Genomic DNA, 26,391 nt, shown 5'->3' on the forward strand with positions numbered 1-26,391 from the left:
TGCCATTTTTACTAATTTTGAAGAAATTTGGATTAAAATCGTTTTAAATGGGAACCTTTTCCGTTAGAATCCAGGGGCACCAAGTAGGTGCGTAAATAAAACAAGGGATTCACACACTGCACAACATGCATTATCATATTCTTTATTTCTTTCATTGTTTTTTATTATTGGCTCCATGGGATAGATACAGTACATGCCAGATGGTAAGTCATTACCTGGATGGGATTATTGTATCTATTACCAAGCTATGCGCCGGTGCTGCAGCCGTAAACACTAGGCGTACTTGTGTTTACAGCAGCCGATGAGCAATGAAGCATACTATGTATAACATTGGGCGTACTTTTGTTATACATATTAAGTATGGTTCATACGCATAGTACCCGATAGATTGAGTCCGGAGCCCTACTTTGTTTTATATATTATGTATATACTTTCTGACTTAGTGAAATCCAACTAGGAAGTGCCCGTGTTTATATATATATATATATATATATATATATATATATATATATATATATATATATATATTGCATTCATTTGGGGATGAACATGTGTTGCTTACACATGTGGAGCCTAGAGTTAGGAGCCTTGACCCATTTATAGACTAGGGTAGTTCACCTCGTGTGGCTACAAATGCGGTCCTGGTACACTCACTTGTCTGTCATGAGTCGAGACTTCCTTGACTCCGCTAGATTAGACTAGGGTTGGTGCCCCTGGTTAGGGTGTATATATATGTACATATATTTATCACTAGATTAGGGTTTGCTTCATAGCTAGGTTTTCTTTCCTAATCTAATCTATTTTTCCCGTCCATCCGTCTTTTGGATTATGATCAGATCATTGGTTTCACATCATTATCTTTATAGCCAGGATCTATCTTCCCTGAGCTTGATCCTTTGATCGATCTTGATCAGATCGCTCTGCATGCCAATTACGAGTCTACTTTGCCATTATCACTACTAGAGTGTGTTCTTGCTGAGAGCCCTGTTTCATCTTGACCTTGTCGGCGTATTCTTTATGCTTGGTTGCCGAGACCCTCCTTGTACAGTCGTTATGCTGCCGGATTTTCTCCAAAAAGCCTTAAGCGTAACCATTATCCTTTAGGGTTATTGATAAACCATGTGCTTACCGTACCATATATCTCAGTACAGCTGTTATGCTGCCGGATTTTCTCTAAATGTCCTGAGTGTGGTCATCATCTTTTTAGGCTGGTAGCTAAACCATGTACTTACCTTATCACATCTCTTTGTACAGTTGTTATGCTGCCGGATTTTACCCAGAATATATTGAGTGTGACCGGTATTCTTTAGGGTTATTGAGGAACCATGAGCTTACCATGATCCTTCTACGGGGCTGTTATGCTGCCGGATTTTATTTAAAACCTTCTGAGTATGACTTTATGCTCTAGTGTTAGTGATAAACCAGGAGTTTACCATGCCATGATCCTTTTGTAACGCCGTTATGCTGTCGGATTTTTATCTGAAACAACATGAGTGTGATGGTTATCCGTTTAGGTTTGATGGGCCGTCATGACCCTTCTTACAATTGTTGTACTGCTGGTCTTTCCCCAGAGGAGAGATGTGTTTGTATTACCTCTTGTTTCAATTTGTGCATAACATTCTTTCTGATTATCTTAATTTAAATTAGTGTTCTTACTTCCATTTCAGGAGTCTGAGTTAAGCAATAGCCATTGCTTCGAAAAAAGTTACCATTTCACAGCCTGCTTGGTCCCGGCAATCTTCTACGTCGAGGCTAAGTCGTAGATCTTCTTCACCTCTCCCACCAGCTTTATTTCCACTTATCTCCCCTAGTCTTAACCAAATGGCCGAGTCAAATGAGATGCTGGCTGAAATGAGAGACATGATGAGGAACCTTACAAGAGAGGTATCTACCTTAAAGGAAGAGGTTACTCAGTTGAAGAGCGATAAAGCCGCTACCTCGAAACAACCTGTTGTCCAAAATCCTCCCAATGTGATTCCAGGCTTTGTTCGGTCTGTCATTCCCCTGAAGATGATTTCTATGACGAGCAGTATGTAGAGGAGAACTGTCTCCCGCAATCAGTCAAGCCAAGCAAAGAGAAAGAATTGGTCGATAAAGTTGAAAAATTGACCCAGCAAGTTGAAAGCATGCAAGTTAAGGGCCCAAGGAAGATCAATATGTCTGACTTTTCCCTTTTCCCTGGTGTCACTCTTCCTCCAAAATTCAGAATGCCAGATTTTGATAAATATGACGGGACGGGGTGCCCGTGGAGTCATCTGAGGTCGTTCATTTCAAATTTAGAAGGGTATGGGCTGTCTCCAGAGCAGATCGCTAAGGTGTTTCCGATGTCTCTAGCAGGAGTAGCCAAGAAGTGGTTCCTTCATCTGAAACCCCAAGAGCTCGGAACCTTAGACGAAATTGCTAACAAGTTTGTTGAGCAATTTTCGATGGAAGAAGGAATTGAAGTTACGAAGAGGGATCTGAAAGCGATCAAGCAAGGACCTCAGGAAACATTTACGTCTTTCGTAAGAAGATGGAGGAGAAAAGCGGCCCAGATGACTAACCGCCCTTCTGAAGAAGATCAGATCAAAATTGTGGTCAAGAACCTGTCTCCGCAGTATTACCACTTCATGGCGACGCAGTATTATTCTGATTTCAATCACTTGATCAAGACAGGAACCATAACTGAAGATGCGTTGTTGAAGGGTTCTCTGGCGAAATCATCTTTTGATCCGAGGAATGGAAAGAAACCAATGGTAGTTTCAAAGCCTGAGGTTAACAATGTGGTTGCTGCGCGCCCTATGAGAAGAGTTGTAGCAGAGACAGAGCAGCCAGCGAGGAAAGCGCCAAGGCATTTTGATCCGCTACCTTACCCTTTATCCGTCGCTCTCAAGAAGTTACTAAGAGACAAAAAGATCACTCTCTTAGAACCGAGACCTCCACCGCCTATTCTCCCCAGATATTGGCGTGAAGATCAGCATTGTGCATATCATCAAGGAACAAGGCACCTAACAGATAACTACATGGCCTTGAGGCATAAAATTCAGGATATGATAGAAGCGAAAAAAATCGCTGTATTTATGCCAAACACTACCCGGAATCCATTACCAGCTCATGCTGCGCGCCCTCCACCTACAAGTTGGGGCGGTTTTTACTGAAGAGCCTATCCTTGACCCTGCTTCCCTGATTTGTGCTATCGCTTCCGATTCACCGACTGTCTTGGCATTTGGCGAAGAAGTTGAAGAAGTAGAGGAAGGGAAACCTTATGTGCTGGGCGGAGACGAAGATGATTATGCTGAGTCTTCTACTGGTCCCTACATCCTTCAATGCGATGAAGAGGAAGTTCAAAATGTGGTTCCGTATGTTCTGAGCTTTGATGACGATGACTTTGATTTCTTGAACGATCAATGTGACGAAGTCCGCCATGTTACTCGAGGTGGGCGAATTTTCAAACCCGCCGAGTTAAGAGCTGAGAACCCAGCTGAAGTTGTAAGGGCCGCAGAAGCACAGAAGCAGAACAAGCCGAGTTGCGAAGAGGAGGATGAGAGTCTTTTACGTCAACTTAAAAAGACCCAGGCCAATATTTCAATTTGGGGTTTGCTCATGGCGTCTCCAAAGCACCGTCAAGTTGTACTAAGAGAGTTGAATGCTGCACAAGTATCTGTAGATATTACATCAGATGAGCTGGTTGGTTTGGTAGGATGGCTAGGGTGTCCAAGACTCTTTCTTTCACTGATGAAGATTTGACATCTAAGTGTCACAATCATACGCGTCCGCTGAAGATCACTGTTGTCTGTAACGGTAAGAAGGTTCCAGATGTCTTAGTTGACAATGGGTCCGCACTGAACGTATGTCCGTTAGCCACTGCTACTGTCCTGGGATTTGGGCCGAATGACTTCATCCCTTCCGAACAAGGAATTTTGGCGTATGACGGTACCAGACGCGATGTTATTGGAACGCTAGCAACCGAAATTCTGATAGGAGGAGAAATCTTTGAAGTAGAGTTCCAAGTGCTCGATATCAAAGCGTCTTTCCTTCTCTTGCTTGGCCGACCTTGGCTCCATAAGGTTGGAGTTATCCCTTCTTCACTGCACCAGAAACTGAAGTTCATCAGAAACAACAGGGTGATAACAGTCAAGGGTGATCCTGATTTAGAGGTAGGCCAAATTTCACAGGAGGGTATCTCAGAAAAGAAAGGTGATGTTAGTCTGACCGGGTTCTCTGTAGAAGTCACGGTCATATCATTTGAAAAGGCAAAGAATGAAGAGATTTTGTTCCTCACCAGCACTAATCCCCGGGTTGTAAAGATGATGCGTAAACAGGGGTACCTTCCCGGTGCAGGTCTGGGTCGCAATCATCAGGGGATAGTCGAATGGCCTGTAATGAGAAAGAATGAAGGGTTGTTCAGGCGATGACGGACGGCAACCTCTTGAGCCAAAACCCCCTTTCGATCAAAAGGGATAAAAATACATAAAAATCAAATAACAAAAATCCAAAAAACATTAAAAAAAAAACACTCAAAGCGTTTTTCGAAAAGCTGTTTCGAACTACGTTGGCTTGATCCCTTTTCACAGGGTACGTAGGCAGCTTCGGATCGTCATCCCAAGTTCAGTCAAACTTTTCAATAAAATCATTTAAACCCTTAAAAAAATCATTTCAGCATCTGAAAATATCTTTCAAGCTTTTTTCCAAAAATACAAAAACCAAAATGGGCAAGGATGGTGATTGCCAGGTCACTCGGAGCCTTCCTTTCATTTCATTTCCGATTTTGATCATGGTTTTCTGGTTTTATCGGTTTTCCGACGTTTTATCGGGTTTTGGGACGGGCGACGACGTAGCGTGGCCCTTTCACAGGGATTGTCCTCGCTGAGCCCAACGATAGGCTATGACGATCGTGAGACTTATCCGATCTTTAGCGGATCAGGATCGCTGAGCTTGATTCATTAGAATCGCTCCCTGAGCCTATCGTACGCTCACTTTTCTTCTCCCTGGCATTCTCGGTCCTCATGTACCGTTGATTTTCTGATTCATTTCTTTCCCTGTATCTTTTAGCTCATTGTGTGTTTATCTTTGACTTCTTATGTGTTACTGTTAGCTTGTTTACTTTCCTAGCATGAGATTGATTATTATTTCCTTAGCATTATCTCTTACATAGGCTCGCATGCTAGTGTGTTTATTCTATTGCTTTGGTAGTTTACAGCTGTGCTTATCTGTCCTCTCACCTGCTTAGTTGTAGCATTTGTTCATCTTATCTTGATTATCTGCTTAGCTGTAGCTGTGCGTGTGGATGTTACTGCTTTTCTAGATGTGATGAGTTAGGATTAGATGCGGTGAGTTAGGATTTGGATGTTTATTTTCTTTTGCCCATCCCCGGGTCATGCATGCTTAGATAGACGTTTTCTCGGGGATGCTCATTCCCATTTCACATGATTTTAGCCCAAAACTTTTCAAAATTAATTTAAAATGGCATAAGAGACCAGGTGCTTGCACTTGGGCGAATTGGGGGCGCTTAACACCTTTCCCATTCGTCATCAGGCACGGACTTTTGTATCTCTGGTTATCCGTTGCAACAGAGTATTTCATGGGATCCAGGGCCTACTTCCCTGGATGGCGACTCTTCTTTGTTATAGGTACATCTTGGTTCCGGGCCAGTCCTTGAATCGAGAGGTATCTCATTTGTATCGCCACCCATGCTGTGAGTGGCATCATTTCGAGAGTTCCTTGGTAGAGCTCTCCTTCACATTGTGGAGATCTTAGAGGATTGACGCGGGATCTCGTGTCCCTTGCCCACTCGTCCTCGGGATCGGGGTCCACAACAAGCATGCCTTACAAGGGCCAGAAGAAGCTTGGAGATGAACTAGCGTTGGTGGCCTTCTCATACAATATAGAAGATGTTCAAAGAATGGAGAAATTCACAAGACCCGAAGAAAGTCGAAGAGTTTACTCACAAGTTGAAGATATCCAAGAAAGTGCGGTGGAGCCAAGACATCAAGAAGACTCAAGGTTTTACACTTTTAGATTATGTTGGAGTCCTCTTGTTTAATTGTGTTTGTACCTTCAAAGGGTTTTCAAAATGGTTTTCATAAATAAATTTAACATCTTTGGAAACCATCTACACTCCCCAAAATACCTTTGAAAACCTTGGACAAAAGCCCAAAGACAATGGCCCAAGTCCCTGAAATTTTTATATTTAAAATTGAATTTTCAAACAGGGCCGGTCTCCCGGGGGACCACGGTATGGTGGCTGGAAATCCAGCACCTACCGAAACTTAGCAGGCCAGTCGACCGGGGCCTCCCGGGCGACCGCAGATGTGTTTCTGGAAATCCAGAAACAATCCAGCATGGTCGAGCCGGTCGACCGCCATAGAGCCGGGCGACTGCGGATAGGGATCTGGACAAAAAATAAAAAGTCCAATCGACCGCGATAGACATGGTCGACCGCAGCGGTAAGAAATTTCAAAATAAAAAAGAGAGCGCCCGATAAGGTGGGCGACCGCGACACCTCGGTCGACCGTGCCGGTATCGAAAAGTAGCCGTTGGAGCTCAAACGGCTAGTTCTTTTTTGGCCTGTTATTTACTGTTTTGCCCCTAAACAGTCATATCTTTGTATGGCCTATTTATACCCTATCCATGACCAACTAAACAACCTTTTGCAAGATCATTTCACATCTATTTTGAACCTAAACTTTCATATCAAAGGTTATTCCTCTTCTATGCTTTGAATTTGTATTCTACATTTGCCAAGAGGATCTCTATAGGTTCTACATTATTTATTCTCTTGGAGAGTTTTTGAGAGCTATTACCTTTGTATCAGGCCTAGTCAAGAGGCTAAGAGAGTTTTTCTTTTATTATTCTTCATTGTATTAAGGGTCTTCGATTCGGCCCGGTAAGAAAGGAGAATCAAGATTGTGAAGAGTGTTTTCGCTTCGGCCTTTGGAAGGAGAAGCTTGATTGTAAGAGGGTCTCTGATTTGGCCCGTTAAGATGGTGAATCTGGAGCAAAGAGGGTTTGTTCCCTCGGAGGCGGAGAATGCGTTTGTAAAGCTTGGAGATTCGGCTTGTAGAATCTCACCATTAGTGGAGTATCCAAGGAGCCAAACTTGGAAGAGTGGAGTAGGTCTTGTTGATAGACCGAACCACTATAAATCTTGGTGTGCCTCTTCTTCTCTTGCTTGGCTTCTTGCACTTGGTGTTTGGTAATCTCTAACCCTCTTTATGTTTATGTTAATTAACAAGGGTTAGACTTAAACTTGTAATGTTTTAAACATCCTAATTAAACTTATAATTACTAATTGTTAAAATTATTTTTAATATTACACTTAATTAGGCAAAAAATTTAAATTTCCGAATCCACCCCCCTCTTGGGTTGCCCTACTTTTATTTCAGCTAAGTATGATAGATATTTTCTGCTGTGAGTGTCTTACATGCATGCAAGCAAGGGTATGTAGGGGTAAGCTCAGGGGTAGGGTGAGGGTTGGGTTTCCCATAGGGTAGTGTCGAATCCATTGGATTTTCCAACAGACTGTCTTACATGGGAATTTCCGGAGGTATTCACCATTTTGCAGGCATAGGGCCAGGGTTGGATTTTTCGTGGCGCAGTGTCGAATCCATGGGATTTTTTCAACAGACCGTCTTACGTGGGAATTCTCGGGAGTATTCACTATTTTACAAGAGTACGGTCAGGGTTGGATTTTCCGTGGCGCAGTGTCGAATCCATTGGATTTTCCAACAGACCATCTTACGTGGGAATTCCCGAGGGTATTTTGCATTAGACGTAGCACATTTTGCTTTGCACTACATCCATGAGGGACGTACTGCAATGCAAAATGCAAGTATGTTGTACTTGAGAGAGTGTGTGATATTTATCTTTCATCGAAATATAAAACTACATGAAACATTACAAAGATAAGAAATAACATGAAGTAATAATTGAACAATTAAGTTAACTACACATAAGCACTATTTGAGAATTATACATAAGCATAATTAAGTAATTAGCTATTACATAGACCCGATACCCGTCCAACAAAATACATCATCAAAATACAAATAATTCACCCCCTTGCACCGCTCCCAGAAGCAGCACTTGCCCCAAGAGCACAACTTGCCCCACCAGTCCCATACCATTCCCAAAAATAGTTGTTCACCTCTCCAGGGGTGGGCGTGTTCTGAAGGGCAATGATGGTTCGCCGATTCCAGTATCTATCAATCGCATTCACTGTCTTCATCTTCAAGGGTTGAGGCCGAAAGGAGTCCGGTACCGAAAAATCCATAATTTCTATGTGATGTTGGGCTCCATAGTATTGTTGAAGGATCCGCAGAGGCAAGTAAGAGGAAGTGCTCTGGAAGCCCATTATCCAAACGCACTTCTGACCAAAAGTCTCGAGGACTGCAGAGCAAATGGGCAACCATAGGCGATGTCCTTACTTTCGTGACCCTCAAGCCATATAGCCCAACTGGCGGGATCATCGAATGAAACCAACACCTCCCGAGTATTAAAACTCCTCGTTCAGGGTCGTATTGGGCCTATTGGCAAAGGTGGTGGAGCCAATATTTGTAATCTCTCCACTAACCAAACCTGAATAAAGAAAGGAAAGTGAGGAATAATTATCCATAACAAAGCACATCATTCAAGCATTTTTAATAAACCATCTAATATTTACATAAAGAATGACGAAACTTTCTAAGAAGTCAGATCCAGAAGATTGGCGAGCACTATCTAGGCTATCAAAAAGTTCGGCTAAGACAGTAGAAGCTAGATTTGCACATTGGCGAACTTGATCAACCAAGCCTACAAAATATAACAGGATCGAGTCGGATGACTCTGATCGGACATGAAAGAGAAACATTGTATAAGCACATAGTGCTAATTCATTTTCACGGCAACGACAATACTCCTTATCCAGTTCTCTATTTGGTGAAAAGACTTGTACTAGCTTATGAAGGAAGATACTAATCGCATGACGGTAGTGAGCTAGGGACTTCTTTGGCACGCCAATTAGATGGCTCAGTGCCTTATCATAGCTGTCCTTAAGGGAAGGCTTGAACAAGGGACCATTATGGGAAATGCAGAGCATCATGCAAATATCTTCATGAGTCGGACAAAGCTCTTGCATTAAAAAATAAAACACATGTATATCGAGATCCCAATATTTGATTGCAATACGAACCAAACCCTAATCAACAAAGACAGTGGCAATATTGCGTAAGCTGCATAGGCCTACCGTGCCAAGATTAATGCCTTCCACTTGTTGCAACCCATTGATCCATTCCAACAAACCATTGTTGGAGACTTCAGACATCCCAGTCGTCATCACTCTTACTACTATCGACTGGCAGATGATAAACAATTTCTTATTAGCTCAAATTGATAGAGTTCACAGTTCTCACTATTATGGACAACACCAAGATCTAGGATTAATAACAGTAAAATGCTGTTGACAACTTGACATTGGCAGGGCTAAAAATCATTTCCCTTTAATAATTTCCAACACATATAGCTAGGGAAATGATATTAGCACTGCCATCTTTTTATCTCATAAAGCCAGAATCCGATTAAAAAGAAGAGACAAATTGAGTTTGTGCTCTCCTAGCTTGTCTTTTTAGTACTTAAAGGGCTTCTGAGAGAGCTTCTTGGGAACTCTGATAACCTTTTTTCACAGCCCATTACGACCCTGTTTGTTGTGAGGACCAATTGTGAACCCCCAACTGATTATTGGCTCACATTTACAAAATTTCGAGCCAATAATCAGATGATGGGCTCACAATAGGTTGTCACAATCTGAAACAAAGAGGGCCTAAATACTAAAAAGATTTAAAGGCAATACAACACAGAATAAAATATTATCAACAACAAAATCATCAACACAGAATACAAATATTACCAACACAAAATCATCAACACAAAATCAAATATTATCAACAACATAATCAAATATTCAACACATAATCAAATATTATCAACAAAATATTAAAAAATACTAATCATTAACAACACAGAATCAAATATGACAATCATCAACAACACAAAATACATAATCAACAACACAAAATCAAATATTAACAACAAAGATTAAAAAAATAAAAAATAAAGGGGAATGATTTTCCCCTCCCCTCTGACGGATAAAACTCACCATTTAACGTGAAAGGGGGTGAATTTATCCTCCAAGCAGTGAACCATTCTCACATAAACCATTAAAGGGGGGGATGCTATCCCCCCCCCCTCTGATGGATAAAATCCCCCCCTTTAACAAAAACAAAATTTTAAGGGAAATGATATCCCCCCCCCCCCCGCCTCTGATGGATAAAATCCCTCCCTTTAAAATTATTCGTTAGATTTTATAGTCAAAGAAAAATGTTAAAAGGAGTGAATTTATCCTCAAGCAGTGAACCACCCTCACATAAATCGTTTAAGGGGGTGAAGTCGGTGAACCATTCTCACAAAAACTGAAAAAAGTGGGGTGAGCCATTCTCACAGAAACCATAAAAGGGGGGAGAACCATTCTCACAGAAATCGTTAAAGAGAGGGAGGGGGGAGAACCATTCTCACATAAATCGTTAGAGAGGGGGAGGGGGGAGAACCATTCTCACATAAATCATTAGAGAGGGGGAGGGAACCATTCTCACAGAAACCGTTAAAGAGGGGGAGGGGTGGTGAAAAACTGGAAATTATCATTTCCCTTTCTTTTTTTTGCAAAAAAATGAAAAAAAATTTCACCCACTGTCGGCCGGAGTCTTCCCTCTTCTTCCTTTGGACAGATTGACGGGCTCTTCCTCTTCTTCTTCTCTTCTCCGGCAGATTTGGGTTTATGGTTTCGGTGAAAGGGATATTATGGTTAGGGTTTGCTGCAAAAGTTCAAAAAAAGGCTCTCTAACCTTTATACGATTTAAAGAGGGAAAATACACATATGCCCTTAAACAAATTACCCTAGGTTCTTTAAAAAGTGGGAAAAAACTGTAATTTCACAACAAAAGTATGGGATTCGCGATTCCCGTTACTTAAAAATGGTTTTCAGTGAATAGAATTTGCTGTTTCACAAAATGGGAATCTCGAATCTATGTTTTTTAAATCAGTGAATCGTAAATATTTGAAACGCGATTCACATGATTAGTGAATCTCGAATCCTAATATGAGAATCGTGATTCTCGTGAATTGTAAATTGTGATTCCCAAAATGGGATTCGCGTTTCCGATTACATTGATTCGGGATTCCCAAAATTAAGGTAATTGAATCGAATCCCGAATCGGATCCGTGTTCCGGGGATTAGCGATTCCCCTCCTAAAGGGACGAATCCTGCTTCCTTGCATCAATCAATGGAGCCACATCCACTAAAAGACAAAGGAAGGGGTTCAAATCCTCATAAAAGCAATAAATACACCATCAAAAAGGTCAAATCATCGGTCATGTCTATACCGTTTTTATCTTCCAAACGGAATCCCATTTTCAAAGTGTTTTCCTTAAAAGAATAATGACTTCAACCAATCATATATTGCCATTTATGTCTCCACGAATATCCACAAACGAATTACCCGTTAAAGCTCCCAAGCATGATTTACCAACCCCTCAAGTGGATTTACACACGTCTTGACACACTCAATCAAGTGTCCATGAGTTTTGGGTTGGCAAATACATAAGTATTTTTATAAAGTAATAATATTACTAATAAGGGATTTGCTATTGTCCATCGCAGAAGGCATTTCGCGGATGGCATGTTGCATGTCAGAGCGCCCACCTCATGAATGAAGACAAAATCTGCTGAAAAGTGAGCCTGTGTGGCTGCTCTGATATGCAACAGGCCATCTGCGACTTCTCCGATGGACGCTAGCAAATCCCTACTAATAATAGGATACTGATATTTGCACTACCATGTTTTAATAATTTCACAAACTCAGCTAGTCTTTTCTGTTTTAATTGGATGATTCTGATAGCTTTTTGGGAAATGTAATAACCTTTGAATACTGTTTAAATAAAAAAAAGATAAGTCAGTGCCAATATTAGTTGCCTAATAATAGTAGTAATAATAATAATCTTTACTATTCTAAAAGCCAAACTCCCATTTTATCATGCCACTCGTGTCTCCCATTACATTTGATTCCCATTTCTTCCATAAAAGTCATCCCATTAGTTGGCTACCTCATCCCATCTTGCTATTTACATCTTCTAAATTACCCCTACATAAACTGTCCAAGAAATCCTTGCCTCCCTCTACCAACGCCTGTTGCCTTACTCTCTACACCCATTGCTCTTCTTTCCTAACGCTCGATTTTTAATCACAAACTCCCTCTACCAGTGCTTGTTGTTATTAAGTTAATTAGAGATATACTTACCCTCGACATCTCAGTGGCAGGAGGTGATATAGTTTTAAAGAAAGAGAATTTTGGGTATATAGTCAAGTGAGGGAGGTGATGATCTATATGAGTAGCCAGTAATTAATATGTTTATAGTGAAATTTTGATGTATAGTTGTACCTTTGGCATGTAATCCACTAATGATGAGATTGTAAACTGGTTATTTTTTAGTTATGAGACATGATTTTAGTTTTTTTTCCAATAATGAATCGTTAAACTTTTCTTTAGATATGAATACTCTAATTGTAGTTCAATGATCCAGGTTTTAGGGGTTTTCAAAATCCGGGTCGTTACTGTTGGTAGTTGCTCCTTTGATAATTGCAGTAACTCATATTGTCTTTTATCATTGAAGGGCTGTCATAGGTTATTATCGTTCTCTAAAAGCTCTAAAAGCCAATTAAAAAAAGAAAAGACATGCAAAGTTTGTGACATTATTAAATCACAATAGTAGTAGCCTGGCTGTATGTTCAAGTGTTTTTTCTGAGAGTCTAGCGTTTCTACAGGCTACAGATGTAGGCACTAATTTGATAATTGCACTAACTCATTTCCTCTTTTATTAATTAAACAGCTGTCAAAGGTTATTACAGTTCCCTAAAAGCTCTAAAAAAGCCAATTAAAAATGAAAAGACAAGCAGAGTTTGTGCAATTATTAAAACACTGTAGTGCAAATATCAGTACCCGTCTCTATTATTAAACCCGAGTTGCTTGGGGTTTTTGATATTTTGTTCTACAGTCGAGGGCTTGAACCCCACTCTCAAAACCCTGATTTTTTTAGTTCTCAACACTCAAATCCTTTCACTATTAACAGCCCTTTTGCTCCAAAAACCTCAGTATCTTTAAATTCTCTTCTGGGTTTCTTCAAAAATCCAGTTTTTGCATATATTTATACTCACCTTTCATAAGTACTGTAAATGTGGAGACATTATGATTGACACAAAGAAGAATGGTTCGATCAGCGAAGACGATGTTTCCTTACTTCTACAAAGGTAATTTGTTTTTCTTTTTATAAAACATAATATAGAGACACAAAAAGAAGAGATCTTTTTTTTTTTCTACCTGTATTTTTTTTTCTTATTGTTTTCTTGGTTGTGAATCAGAATGCAAGTTCTTATTTTTAGTTTGAATTTCATATCTTTGATGGGTTTTCGACAATCGAATTATTTCTCGAGTTGGATTAGAATTCTTGTGAAATTTGTGAACAGAGTGATGAGAGGGTGGGTTGCGGAAGCTTGCGCGGATAGAATAGGACTTGGTTTAGGAATTAAAGGAAGGTGAATAAAAGGGAAGGGAGGTGTTGTTGGAGGGACTATTTGCATACAACCAATAGGGTCTGTGTATGATCGGATGTGGTTTATGATCAAGGTTTGTGGTATAAGATGCAAAGATGGGGTGGCTAATAATAAGTAGGATGGAAATCAGGTGGGCTGAGAATAAAAAATAGGGTTAAAGGAAACAAGGGCTATGGGTAGCAGGTTAAGAGGGTTGTTTGGTTGATGATAGGGTTGGGTTTGATTGATCAAAAGAAGGGTAATCTGAAGTTAAAACAGGGGCTATTTTGGGAAGAATATTAAGTTATTAAAGTCAGTTGCAGTGGGCTGAAAAGGGTGGTATTCGGGTGACTTTTATGGGGATGCAAAGGAAATTTTGAGGACTAGTTTTTGGTGCTACAAGGACTGGGTTTTGGATTGGGTTATAGGTTGGGTCCAAGGAGAGGGTTTCAATCGTTTAATAACTAGGAAATGGTTATGGATTGTTTAATCGGGTATCAAAGGGATGAAGGCATTGTGCTGCTGTTATGGAATGACTCGGATGAAATTAAAGGCTTGACGATGGGGTGTTTTAGAGCATTAAAATCTGCAGGTTGGTGTGGCTCGGACAGATGGGGATTGGTGATGATGGAAGGTAGGAGATGAAGCAGGTATGGCTACTTCAATGGTTGAGATCTTGCATAGAAAAAGATGGAAGGAGATGGGGAAGGAAGGTACAAAAAAGAAATTATTTCAATTTGTAAATTCAAACCAAGAAGAAGATGAAGATAGAAGGAATTCAATTCCTAAAAAAACAACACAAGCTTTTATTAATGAAACTCTGGAATGCTTTTCTCTGTTACAACCATGGAATTTATAGAATTTTGTAAAAGACCTTTCCTAGACTAACTATGTTTCCTAAACCCTATCCAACTAGAGAAAAATAAAATAAAAAACAAACTCCTAAATTCTCCATCACCCAGGACTCCTTCTAAGCTTGCCTTTCATATTTAGGAGTCCTTATCTTTTGTTTCCTTTATGCTAAAGAAATAGATTAAGGAACAAAGAGATGAAGATAAATACTAGAAGTTTCTTCAACCCTATCACTTGACCGAACTCAATAGACTTCTTGATTTCCTAAACAACTAAAAGCTTTCCAAAAACAACTTTCCATGGAAAAAAATTAAACTAGATTTATCAAGGACCGTTGATCTTGGCAAGATGCTCCTGCATCACAGAGGGATATAAAGAACAATTCTAGGGTTTAAGGGCAGTTTGGCTTTGCACCCCATTTGTTTTTTGGTTTCAATTTTTAAGCAGGGATATAATGAACAATTCTAGGGTTTAGGGTCAGTTTGGGTTTGCACCCCAGTTTCTTTTTGGTTTCAATTTGTGAGCAGGGATATAATGAACAATTCTAGGGTTTAGGGTCAGTTTGGGTTTGCAACCCATTTGCCTTTTGGTTTCAATTTGTGTGTAGATTGCAAGCTAAAACATTGTGATAAATTAACAATCTCTAGATTTGCAGTTAATTTTTGGAGTGCACCACCATTACTTTTATTTTTTCTTATTGTTTTCCTGGTTTTGAATCACCATTCGAGTTTTTACATTTATTTTGTATTTCGTATCTTTGATGGGTTTTCGACAATCAATTTTTTTCTGGAGTTGGATTAGAATTCTTGTAAATTTTTTGAGCAAGGATATGATGACAATTCTAGAGATATGAACAATTCTAGTGTTTAGGGTCAGTTTGAGTTTCCAGCCCATTTGATTTTTTGGTTTCAATTTGTGTGTAGATTGCAGGCTAAAAAAGGGTGATTTGCAGTTAATTTTTAGAGTGCACCACTTTCTCATATATGTATTTTTTCTTATTGTTTTCCTAGTTGTGAATCACCATTTGAGTTTTTATTTTTAGTTTGTATGTCACATCTTTGATGGGTTTTCGACTATCTAATTATTTCTCGAGTTGGATTAGAATTCCTGTGAAATTTGTGTGAAGGGATATTATGAACAGTTAGTATTTAGGGTCAGTTTGGGTTTGCACCCTATTTGCCTTTGGTTTCAATTTGTGTGTAGATTGCAAGCTAAAAGAGGGCGGAAAATAAAAATCTATAGATTTGCAGTTAATTGTTAGAGTGGATATTATAAAGTTAAATTTCAGAACTTTCAGAACTGTAATGCCACTTACAATTCTAATTGGTTTCCTTTCTGTGGAAGGTACACTGCACCAACGATACTCGCTCTACTTCAGGAAGTTGCTCAGTTTGCTGGTGTGAAAATAGATTGGAATACACTAGTGAAGAAGACTTCTACTGGGATATCTAGTGCGAGGGAATATCAGATGCTATGGCGACATTTGGCTTACCATGACATATTGGTCGAAAAATTGGATGATGGCGCCGAACCTTTGGTCAGTTTGAAACTTCTAGAAATATCAATCTTTCTGTCCATTGTGTAGAATGTACAAATGGGTTTCATAATTGGGTCATCTTCTTTAGCCAACATACATGAAATGTATAACATGTAATGCAGAGTAGAAAAAAATTAAAACTGCAAATTCCATCTAATGCTAACAGCAGTTAAATTGACCTAACATGGCACAATGTTTGTGATGTGGGACCCACACTACTAGATGGGGCCGAGCGTAGTCCATTGCCCAACATCTCACCCATTGGTGAGATGCCACATGCCAAATCAATGCATTTAATTTCAATGGTTCAAAATTTTTGACATTGATCAAATGGTTAGGATCTCAGTGGTTGAGAATTTTGTATAGTGGACTCATTTACAGTAGGCACATTTGGTTGTGGGGAATGGGGATTCCCCTTTCCTAACACCAGCATGTTGAGCATAGGAAGTTGGGTCTAATTGAATGTGACGGACAGGAGTTGTTTTTCTAGCATTTTACAACATGATGGACGGGAGGGGAAAGATGGACTAAATAGGTTTTTGGTTTTCTAAATTGAAAGGGTAAACTTGTTTCACACTATCTAAAAGGTTGGGTAAAGATGCATAGTTGATTTGAAGTATGTTTTCCGTAAATACAGTAAAAGGTAAATAGGTTTTAGATATTAAGCAATTTTTGTTTTAGAATCTAGTTTAAAAACTAAGTATGTTTTGATACATTTCCCTAAAATATAATTAGGCATGCGATTTAAAACTGGAATGGAAAATTCCAAAACTTGCGATTATACGTGATTGAGCAGTTCCTAACCGGCTAGGGAAATGAGGAAACACTTTGAAAATGTTATTGTCCAAGAAACAAATCAAGGATGGAAAATAACACAAATAAGCAACTGATAGAAGGCTGCTATCTACTTCTTCAATATATTGAGATCATGTTTGGGTTTTCTATAAGCAATTAGAAAATACTCTACGTCAAACTTCAGAGCTGCCTGTACGGCTGTACCTTTACCGTTTCTTACCATGCCCTCTTTTTTATTGCTATTCTAATTATGAAAATTATATAATGTGAATGATGCTTAGATTTTGCTTGCAGGATGATGATAGTGATTTGGAATTTGAATTGGAACCTGTTCCTGCTGTTAGTGGTGATGCTTCAACAGAGGCTGCAGCATGTGTAAAGGTAGGTACCTCTTTTTTTTTTTTTTTTTTTAAAATGGCAAAGGTGGGTACCTTATATTTGGAATGAACAGTTCTGTTGGCAATTTACATCAGCTAGCTGTTACTATTTTTCAAGATTCTCGACCAGTCGCCGGTGCATGAAAATCAAATAACAAGATTCGAAGAAACATGGAAATAATTAACATGAGCAGCCAATAAAAAAAACCATTCAAATTCAAAAAATAAAACATAACTATTCAAAGAGTCAAATGATGGAAACAATTATTGCATAAGCCATTCAAATATGTACCATTCAGAAAAAAGCCATTCAAATATGTAAAGAGTAAACAAAAACTAAAATAATGAAGAATCCTTGATCCATCCATCTCATGATTAAAGATCCAAGGGAAATTATCCGTGCTATAATTAAAATATAATATCCAAAACAACACATCCCTCCAGTGAGTAATTATTATTGATAATTTTCCTTCAACTCCAAGATACTGGTTGTACTAGACAAATACTACAGTATGCAATTTCTTTTGTTCTAGCAGGCGTCTCTTTTTGTTATGGATCTTCATGCTGTAAAGGAATGAAATAAATCAGCTAGAGTGAATAAAAAATGGAAGCATAAGAATAATCATTGCGAAACTTTTAAAATTATTAGAAAATTCACCTGCTCAAATGTTCTCTAGTTGCATTCGCTGCCAAATGCACTTCAAGATAGGGCAAGCATGTCGGAGTTTGATCAACCTGGAATATGAGCCTTTCTCTCCATCCTCCATTCCCAACCGTTCCCGAATCTCCTTACTAACTTCCCTGTCTAATGAGTCCTGAGAATCTTGTGCTTCCTCTAATGAGCCCACAACCAAATTTTCTAACCTCTCTATCTCTGCTGCTTTCTTCTCTTCCCATCGCCTACGACGAGCCCTTCTTTCTGCTTCTAAAGCTTCCTGAAAAAAGGAAGCTTATAGATCCGAACATAAACATCCTTCGGGTCAGTTGACCCAGAGACTTTTTTGAGCTCCTCCTTATTTTCCTTTGCATCCTTCCTTGAGCTGCTTCCATTGCTTTTTCCAAATCCCCATAGAAATTTCTCTCGGTGTGGGACATTCTTTCGAGGCCAACGTCTCATCATATTCCAGCTCTCTTAGGAACTTAAGATCTTCTACATTGAAGGAGGTGGCCTTCCTCTTCTTGTTCGTGATACCGTCTTCCTCCGACATTTTAGGGGAGAGAGGTTGATCAAAATCCTTCAAGAGAAGTTTTACTTTGGAAGCTAAAATTTGAGCAGGTGAATTTTCTAGGGGAAAGTTCAGGGGAAGCAGGAAATGATGTTTTTTCTACTGAGGAGTTTGATGAGATGCTGGTGATAGGAGATGTTTTTGGGATAGGACTTGATGACGACCTTGAAGCTATGAAAAAATTGTTTCTGTCAATGGTGATAAGAGATTCAAAGGAAAAAAGGGAGAGCTGTACTGAACAAGAATCGGGAAAGCAGGTTGATGTCTTGGGGGCCGAGGGTCGTAAACCCTGAAGGAAGAACCTTCCGGCCCCCTCCCAGTACATATTTAGTTAGTTTCTCTAGTGTTTATAGAAGCTGTTTAGGAAGTTCATAGGGTAGTTAGGCTCATAGATGAAGGATCTTAGTTTCCTGGAGGTTGCAAGTTAGCGAAACACTAGTTGAAAGTCTCCACCGTGCTTTGTCATATAGGCCCACTTGAGGCGTTGAGCTAAATGGAAGCCGTGGAGTATTTGCCTGGAAGTTGATTCTCTAGGGCTTGATAGACTTTAGGGTCATTCACTTAGGGTGCAATCACTCCTTAGAGGTTTTCTTGCTCTCAGAAGGAGATGTTCGATCTTTAGGGTATATTTGGAGGCCGTTTGAAGTATAATATTGGGGAAGTTTCAGGAAGGTTATTTGTAACATCTTGTGATTATCTAGGGTAAAGCTGCCACCATTACATAGCAAAGATTTTAAAGTTTGTTTTGTATCCAGATGGGCGACACTTACGACCGAGCTTGACTTGAGAGATTAGTTCTTTCGCTAAGACTGGATTTTTGTCTGGATCTTTCTGCTTTACAATTTATTTCACTGGAGGCGCGGCGGTTAGAGCAAGTGTGGAATACCTGGTGGTTGTGAATATTAGGGCTAACAGGTTTAATGTGGTTCAGCTTGTAAAAAGACTAAGGGAAGAGTATGGTATAGATAGGCGCACTTGGGACCTTAAAAGTTTATTTTGTCAATGTAATGGTAAAGGAAGAAGGAAGAAAAGTTACTGTATTTTGCGTTGTTTTTCTTGTCTTACTGTTTCCTGGTCAAGGGTATGCCCGAACCAGCTTTGATATTTTGTAAATATAGGACGGGACTCTTGGTCCCCAATGTAATTCTAATATCAATGAAATATGTCAACTTTCAAAAAAAAAGAAAAGATAGGGTAAGCACATCAAAGGCTGATTATTGCAAATTTGGAGTCCCTTGCCTGACAATTTCTACCATTCAACTGAAATCAGTCTGTCAGTTAATTTGAAAATGTTAATTAAAACTAACTTATAAACACATACTAAGAATTTAAAAAGGTATGCGCATTACTCCTTTTTTTTTACACAGCCTCGAAGAGGGCGGCTTTGCTCATGCACTGAGGGCTTGTGATGGGAAGAGCGAAGCTGCAACCTAAAGAATGGCTTACTAATTACTGATTCTATCCCAACCAATCAACCAAAATCGGGGACCTAGGTGGAAAAATTAATTCCAAGCATGTAAAGATTAAAGAGAAAAGATACTAGGCTCTACTTTTGTCCTTTATGGGACGGCCATATCCCTTCCAAATAGCCCTTTTGCAGTTTTGTGACATGCAATTCTATGGAAATGATATCTTGCATGTTGGTATCTGGAACAAGCATCTCTATACAATTATAGAAACCGTCAATCACCTATTTGTTAGAGTCCATGTTCGGGTTTATAGTGTTGTTAGAAGGGTTAAGTAATTATGTGCCAGTCCAAGGGTATTTTTGTCTTTCTCATTGTACAACCCTAGTATTATATATATATGAGGAAACTGTTGGTGAGCTTAAGCGCACCAAACTTATGGTGCGCTTAAGCTCCCCAATCACATGGGTCCCACAGCTCCATAGGTGATCCAAACCATTCATTTGCAAGGCCTTATGATAGATAGGGGGTGTACCAAAAATCAGCTCCATAGGATCATCCTAACCCCTCCATTTGTGGAGGACAAAAAATGGGCAGATTTGTGTCTGTCCATTTTTGTCCTTCACAAATGGAGGGGTTAGGATGATCCTATGGAGCTGATTTTTGGTACACCCCCCATCTATGTAAGGGACTTTCAAATGAATGCTTTGGATCATCCTAACAAAGTGGGCCCCCATGTGATTGGGCGCTTAAGCTCAGCATAAGTTTGGTGAGCTTAAGCGCACCAACAGTTTCCTCTATATATATATATATGAGAAAACGGTTCCTACACATATGTGTAGATAAGTTATCTACACACTAGCTTAAAATACAGTGGGGGCCACATTATTTGGGTGATCCAAACCATTCATTTTTAAGGCCCTCACATAGATAGGGTGTCCACAAAAAATCAGATCCATAGGATCATCCTAACCATTCGAACTGTGGAGACAAAAAATGGACTAATTTGTGAAGGTTTAAAGACATCCATTTTACCTCCACAAATCGTAGGGTTGGGATGATCCTATGGATCTGATTTTTTGTAGACACCCTATCTATGTGAGGGCCTTTAAAATGGATGGCTTGGATCACCCAAACAATGTGGGCCCCCACTGTATTTTAAGCTAGTGTGTAGAGAACTCTCTACACATATGTGTAGGAACCGTTTTCTCTATATATATATATATATATATATATATATGAGAAAAGTGTTTCTAGTCTGCCGACTAGAGATCATTCTCTAGTTCGGCGACCAAAAAACACTTGGGTCCCACATTTTTTTGTGGTGATCTAAAGCATTCATTTAATGGGCCCCATCATAGATAGGGTGTCCACAAAAAATCAGCTTCATAGGATCATCTTAACCCTTCCATTTGTGGAGCTAAAAAATGGACAGATTTGTGCCGATTTATAGCTGTCCATTTTAAGCTCCAAAAATCACAGGGTTGGGATGATCCTATGGAGCTGATTTTTTGTGGACACCCTCTCTATGTCAGGGCCCATCAAATGAATGCTTTGCATCACCCAAAGAAGTTGGGACCCATGTTTTTTGGTCGCCGGACTAGAGAATGATCTCTAGTCGGCAGACTAGAAACACTTTTCTATATATATATATATATATATATATATATATATATATATATATATATATATATATATATCGTTACTGACAATTTCGACTCGCTTTTCTACATCTCTCAACTTTTCTCCTTCTCCGTCATCAATATGGTGTGTGTGTGTGTGTGTGTGTGTGTATATATATATATATATATCATATTCCGTTACTGATATGATTTTGCCTCACGTTTCTACATCTCTCTCTCTCTCTCAACGTTTCTCCTTCTCCGTCATCAATATGGTATCAGAGCCCGGGGGTTCTTAGCTGTGAAGTTCTCATCCTTTTGTCTTTTGTCCTACTTTCTTTTTTTGTTCTACTGAACTCAAAAAAAGTTAAACATTACCATGTGAACAATACCGCATGAACAATACCACGTGAACAATAGCACGTGGTCGTGATTCTCATCGCATTGTCGACTACTGCTCGACTATTGCTATGATTTGCATCCGAATTCTCGATATGCCAATCATGCTTCAGTTGTTGCCTTTGAGGGCTCAGTCCCATCGCCATCCCGACAGGCTGAGCAAGGTGATTCTCTAGTGGTCCCCCATGCCGAATATGATGAGTTTTTGAGGTCTAAGGACAAGGACAAGCAACCAACTACCACTTTAGCTCAACATGGTAGCTTTTCCTCTTGTTCCCTTACTACTTCTGGGTTATGGCTTATTGATTCAGGAGCATCCAACCACATAACCGATAAATCCGGTATACTTTCTTCCTTTTAGTTATATTGTTCACTGTGTCATAGTTAGGGGTGTTCATTCGGTTATAACCGAACCGAATAGACCGAAATTTGATAACCGAAATGATTTCAGTTATCAAATTTCGATAACCGAAATTATCAAATTTTGATAACCGAAATAGAACCGAAATTTCCAAAAACTGAACCGATTAAAAATTCGGTCGAATAGCGGGGGAAAAAGAGGAAAAAAAGCAAAATCTTGATTTGGATCGGAGGGCTAGGATCATCCTATTGAATGATTTTTTGAGCACAACCTAATTAAGTTGTGATAAATCAAATGGACGGTTTTGATCATCCTACGGAGTGACCATATAGCACTTTTTTTGGAAAAATAATGGTTTTTATCCGTAATTTCCGTTATTCGGTTAACCGAATTTTTTTTTGAGATAACCGAATTTCCAAAAAAAATAACCGAAACCGAACCGAAAAGAAAAAAAACCAATTCATTTCGGTTCAGTTATTCGGTTATAACCGAATAATGAACACCCCTAGTCATAGTGCTATCTTGGCTGATGGGACTGCATCTCGTCTCTGGAGTAGGTGTTGCTTCCTCTCATTCAGGTCTTTCATTACTGTCCATACTTTGTGTACCTAAATTTCCTTTTAATTTCCTTTCTGTTAGTCAGGTAACTAAACATTTAAATTGTTTAGTTTTTTTTCTTTCCTTATTTTTTTTGAGGATATGAAGACCGGGAAGAATATTGGTTCGTGTCGTGAAGTTATGGTCTTTATTACCTTGATCAGACAGGGGAAAGTGCAGCCCTACGAAGCTTTGTTGATTCCTTTCAGTGGCATTGCCGTTTGGGCCACCCTTTACTTAAGAAGCTTCGAAAATCGGTCTTAGTATCAAGTCCACTTAGTTCTTTCATTGCGAGTCCTGTGAACTGGGAAAACACCATAGGGTCTCATTTCCCTCCAGAGTAGTTAGTCGAGTATCTCATCCTTTTGAGCTAGTCCATTGTGATGTATGAGGTTCTTGTCAAACTCCATCTTTGTTTGGTTTTAAGTACTTTATTATCTTTCTTGATGATTATTCTACAATTACATTACTCTTTTTATTGAAAGATCTTTCTGAAGTTTTCCCTGCATTTCATGCTCTTTATTTTGAGATTTGCATTCCATATTATCAGTATTTAATTGAATGTTTACTTACTGATAATGCCTGGAAATTTGCAATCAATATCAGTGTTCAATTATCTTCTCTTTTGGATGTTTTCTTTTCTAGTTTGAGTTCATTGATCTTGAATTTCCCATCTTACAATTTCTAGTTATGTTTTTTCTCTTCATAAATCAAATTCCATTTCTGCCTGAGATCTAAGTATGTTCCTGCCTCGACGAAAATGAATTCAGATCAGATCTGACCTTTGACTCAGATCTTGCTCTTTTGATGAAGAATCTTGTTTCGCATAATCGCAAAAGTTCACTAATCTGAACTTGTTGTCATGACTAGTTAGCTGATTGGCAACACTTCATTCTTTGATCAATTCTATCTGATTTGTTTCCTTAGTCTTACCTGAGATAATCTCTTGCACAAATCGTCAATATCTAATGAGATTCTGCTCTGATCTGTTCTTCTTTAACAGATCAAAAGATTGCCACTTTCAAGAGTTTGTTTCACAAAACCTAAGAACTATATCCAGCTCTCGGTTAACTTCGGACCTGATCCCAGTCCTGTTCGAATTCTTACCTTTATTGAGTGATGTGAGGACCAATTTTCTATTGATCCATCAATGAACACTCCATATCTTATGAGAGATTTACCCCTTTCCATCACTCGAATTCTCGAATTCTTAGGTTGCATTCTAGAAATTGCTGCAGATTATTAGCACTCTTCTTAGTAATAGAATTCGGATTTTTAAATACATTCCCGGTCTTTTTTATCTCCATTCCATTTCTGAGTGCTGTTTGGAAATCATACTGTAGAATCCTCATCGCGCCGCTAAAAAAAAAAATCCTCATTGAGAAATTCACTAGTCAACAGAGATCTGTTCATCTAAAGTCTTGGTTTCTCAGACCTTGACCAAATTCTGCGGAACTAGAGTCCTTTCGGTTGACATAAAGCTTGAATTTCTGAGCTTCCTCCCCTAATCTTTTCAAGCTCCATCAAGTCCTGAGTGTACTTTGGATTTCATCGTAAAAAAAATAATTCTCACGAAGGCACTTATAATTATGTGAGATTTAATCCTCCACGCTCTTGAATTTCTAGTCGAATTCAAAACCTGCAGTGTTATGTAGCTCTCAGTTAGAGCTGATCTGTGCCAAATTTGTGTGAGAACTGAATCCTTTTCATCTGCTCTGAGTTTTATAATTGAAATACTATTCATCTCTATAGATCCATCAGTTTTTGCACATGAATTACTTGAAACCTCTACCTAACCAAGAAGTTAAGTGGTTGTAAACCAAGTATCCTCATCCCTTGTGTGTTCTTGACGATGGTTGCTTAGTGCAATCTGGTGTTTAAAAATGCGAATGTGTCGCGGAACGCGGCCAAGAAAGTTCCTTGTCGACTCGGCGAGGATGCAGCTAAGAACGCGGTTGACACGTCATAACTCGGGAGAGTCAAAGGAGTTTTTATTGACTCTGTCGGGAAAACGTGGAATGTGGATGCAATGCAACACGGAACACGGCCAAGGTAAAAGGGAGTCGACTCGGGTGAGTTCCGAGTCGAGTCAACGAGTTTTTAAACACTGACTGCAATCAAGAAGATCCATCTCCTACTCTATGAACTATGATTGTGCTTCCGCTGATGTTGGTCCACATCAAACCTTGTTCAAAATCTTGTTAGATAGATAGAAAGTACGTAGTTGATAGCAGTAGCCTTTATCTTGATTTCATACTGGCAGGCTAACCATACATAGTTTTAAATTTCTGCCAAAATCTGAAATTTTGGCTGAAATATTTCGGTTTCAGTTTGGTCTAAAACCAAAAGTACATTGGATTCTTCTTGCAACTCTCCTCAGATCCGAAAGCAAGGATGAGGTCTCAGAATATTTTCAGAGAAGAATTTGGAGTGTGCACTTTACAAGCGGAGAAAAGCACATAGGCAAGCCAATGGCAGCACAGGAATGGATGGTAAAGTGAAAAAAGAGAAGTTTACTGCTTGAATTAGTTAATATTGATCCAAGTTACATGTTGGCGGAATGAGCATCTTGGCGGAGGATTGGCAGTGCCCCTACTGCCTCTACCACAACTTTGGATCGCGGAAAAGATGCAGAAAGAGCTCGCAAGCCAGAGCGAATTCGATCCCCTCATCTGTTACGCGATTTGGAGGGGGTGATCCAAAGGGAGATCTAAGCCAAGTAAAGCTAATAGATCTGAAGCTTGGTCTTGCTCTCCTTGTCAATACCTTAACTTCAGATGGCGGGATAAATGCCGCTTGTGTACCCCGTGTCAATACCTTAACCTCAAAATGGGTACCCCGTGCTAGCTCAACTTCTCGACTAGAGTCCAATCGTGGTGAGGATGATCTTTGGCCTGATTCTGGCAAAATTTATCATCATAAGAGTTCAGAGAGTCCATCTTTATCTATCTCGGGTGGTGAAGTGGATATGCGAATGGATACCCTAAAAGCTTGCCTGATAGGGAAAAAGAAAAATCATAGTGGGACCCTGCAGGAGCTCTGGAAATGGGAACAAAAGTCCTGGGATATTCCTGTCAGATTGGTTGAAAATCCCCAAGCAAAATTGTTACACGTTGTAGAAGAATAAACCGTGTAGAACAAAAATTTTGCTCTAATCCAGGATTCATAGGGACTAATTGATTTTATTGTGATTTAATAAACACAAATATAAATACCTTTATGTAGAAAAGAACTCGTTCTCTTGATCTACTTCTCGAAAATTCGCCGGCGATCTAATCGACGCAAAACCGCACGTTGAATCGATGGATTCCTTTTGTTGCGCAAAGGATCTTGTGTACAACTCTTTGTTCACTTTAGAATCTGATCTAAATCAGATTATAATATGTGAATATGTATTTAGATCAATGGAGCTTGGTTGGATGTTTGTCTTTGATCTAGAAAAGACAAAACTAGTTGATGTAATTGAAAGAGAAGAAGAAGAGAGACTTTGGGGTGTCTCTACCAATTTTCAGCACATAGAATTATGGAAGAACTCTTGAAAACTCCAGCAATATGTCTTATAGAGTTCTCAATTTCCATACGTACAATCCAAAGTTTCTAGAGAAATCCCAAAATCTATGGAAAC

At 39.3% G+C, this 26,391-nt stretch overlaps 2 protein-coding genes across 3 annotated transcripts in view; both read left to right on the top strand.

Annotated features, from left to right (window-relative positions):
* Positions 1–1,821: 1,821 nt before the first annotated feature.
* On the top strand, positions 1,822–4,394 carry LOC143850576 (uncharacterized). The gene is made up of 5 exons (XM_077359808.1): positions 1,822–1,971; positions 2,031–3,053; positions 3,091–3,666; positions 3,762–3,989; positions 4,077–4,394. The coding sequence occupies exons 1-5, from the start codon at positions 1,822–1,824 to the stop codon at positions 4,392–4,394; spliced, it is 2,295 nt and encodes a 764-aa protein (XP_077215923.1).
* An 8,664-nt stretch (positions 4,395–13,058) lies between these two features.
* LOC143849633 (uncharacterized) overlaps positions 13,059–26,391 on the top strand; it is a 66,316-nt gene continuing 52,983 nt past the window's right edge. The window contains exons 1-3 of one of the 2 annotated variants that reach the window (XM_077358730.1): positions 13,059–13,312; positions 15,791–15,983; positions 17,073–17,159. In XM_077358730.1, coding sequence (XP_077214845.1) covers positions 13,251–13,312; positions 15,791–15,983; positions 17,073–17,159 — 342 coding nt within the window. In that variant the 5' untranslated portion in view covers positions 13,059–13,250. Of the gene's footprint in view, positions 13,313–13,617; positions 14,308–15,790; positions 15,984–17,072; positions 17,160–26,391 lie in introns of those variants that run through there. The other variant, XM_077358732.1, reaches the window with a different exon arrangement.

The sequence above is a fragment of the Tasmannia lanceolata genome, unplaced genomic scaffold (assembly GCF_043159265.1).
Source record: "Tasmannia lanceolata isolate RefF3 unplaced genomic scaffold, GAP_Taslan_0.1 ptg000018l, whole genome shotgun sequence".
Lineage (NCBI taxonomy): Eukaryota > Viridiplantae > Streptophyta > Magnoliopsida > Canellales > Winteraceae > Tasmannia > Tasmannia lanceolata.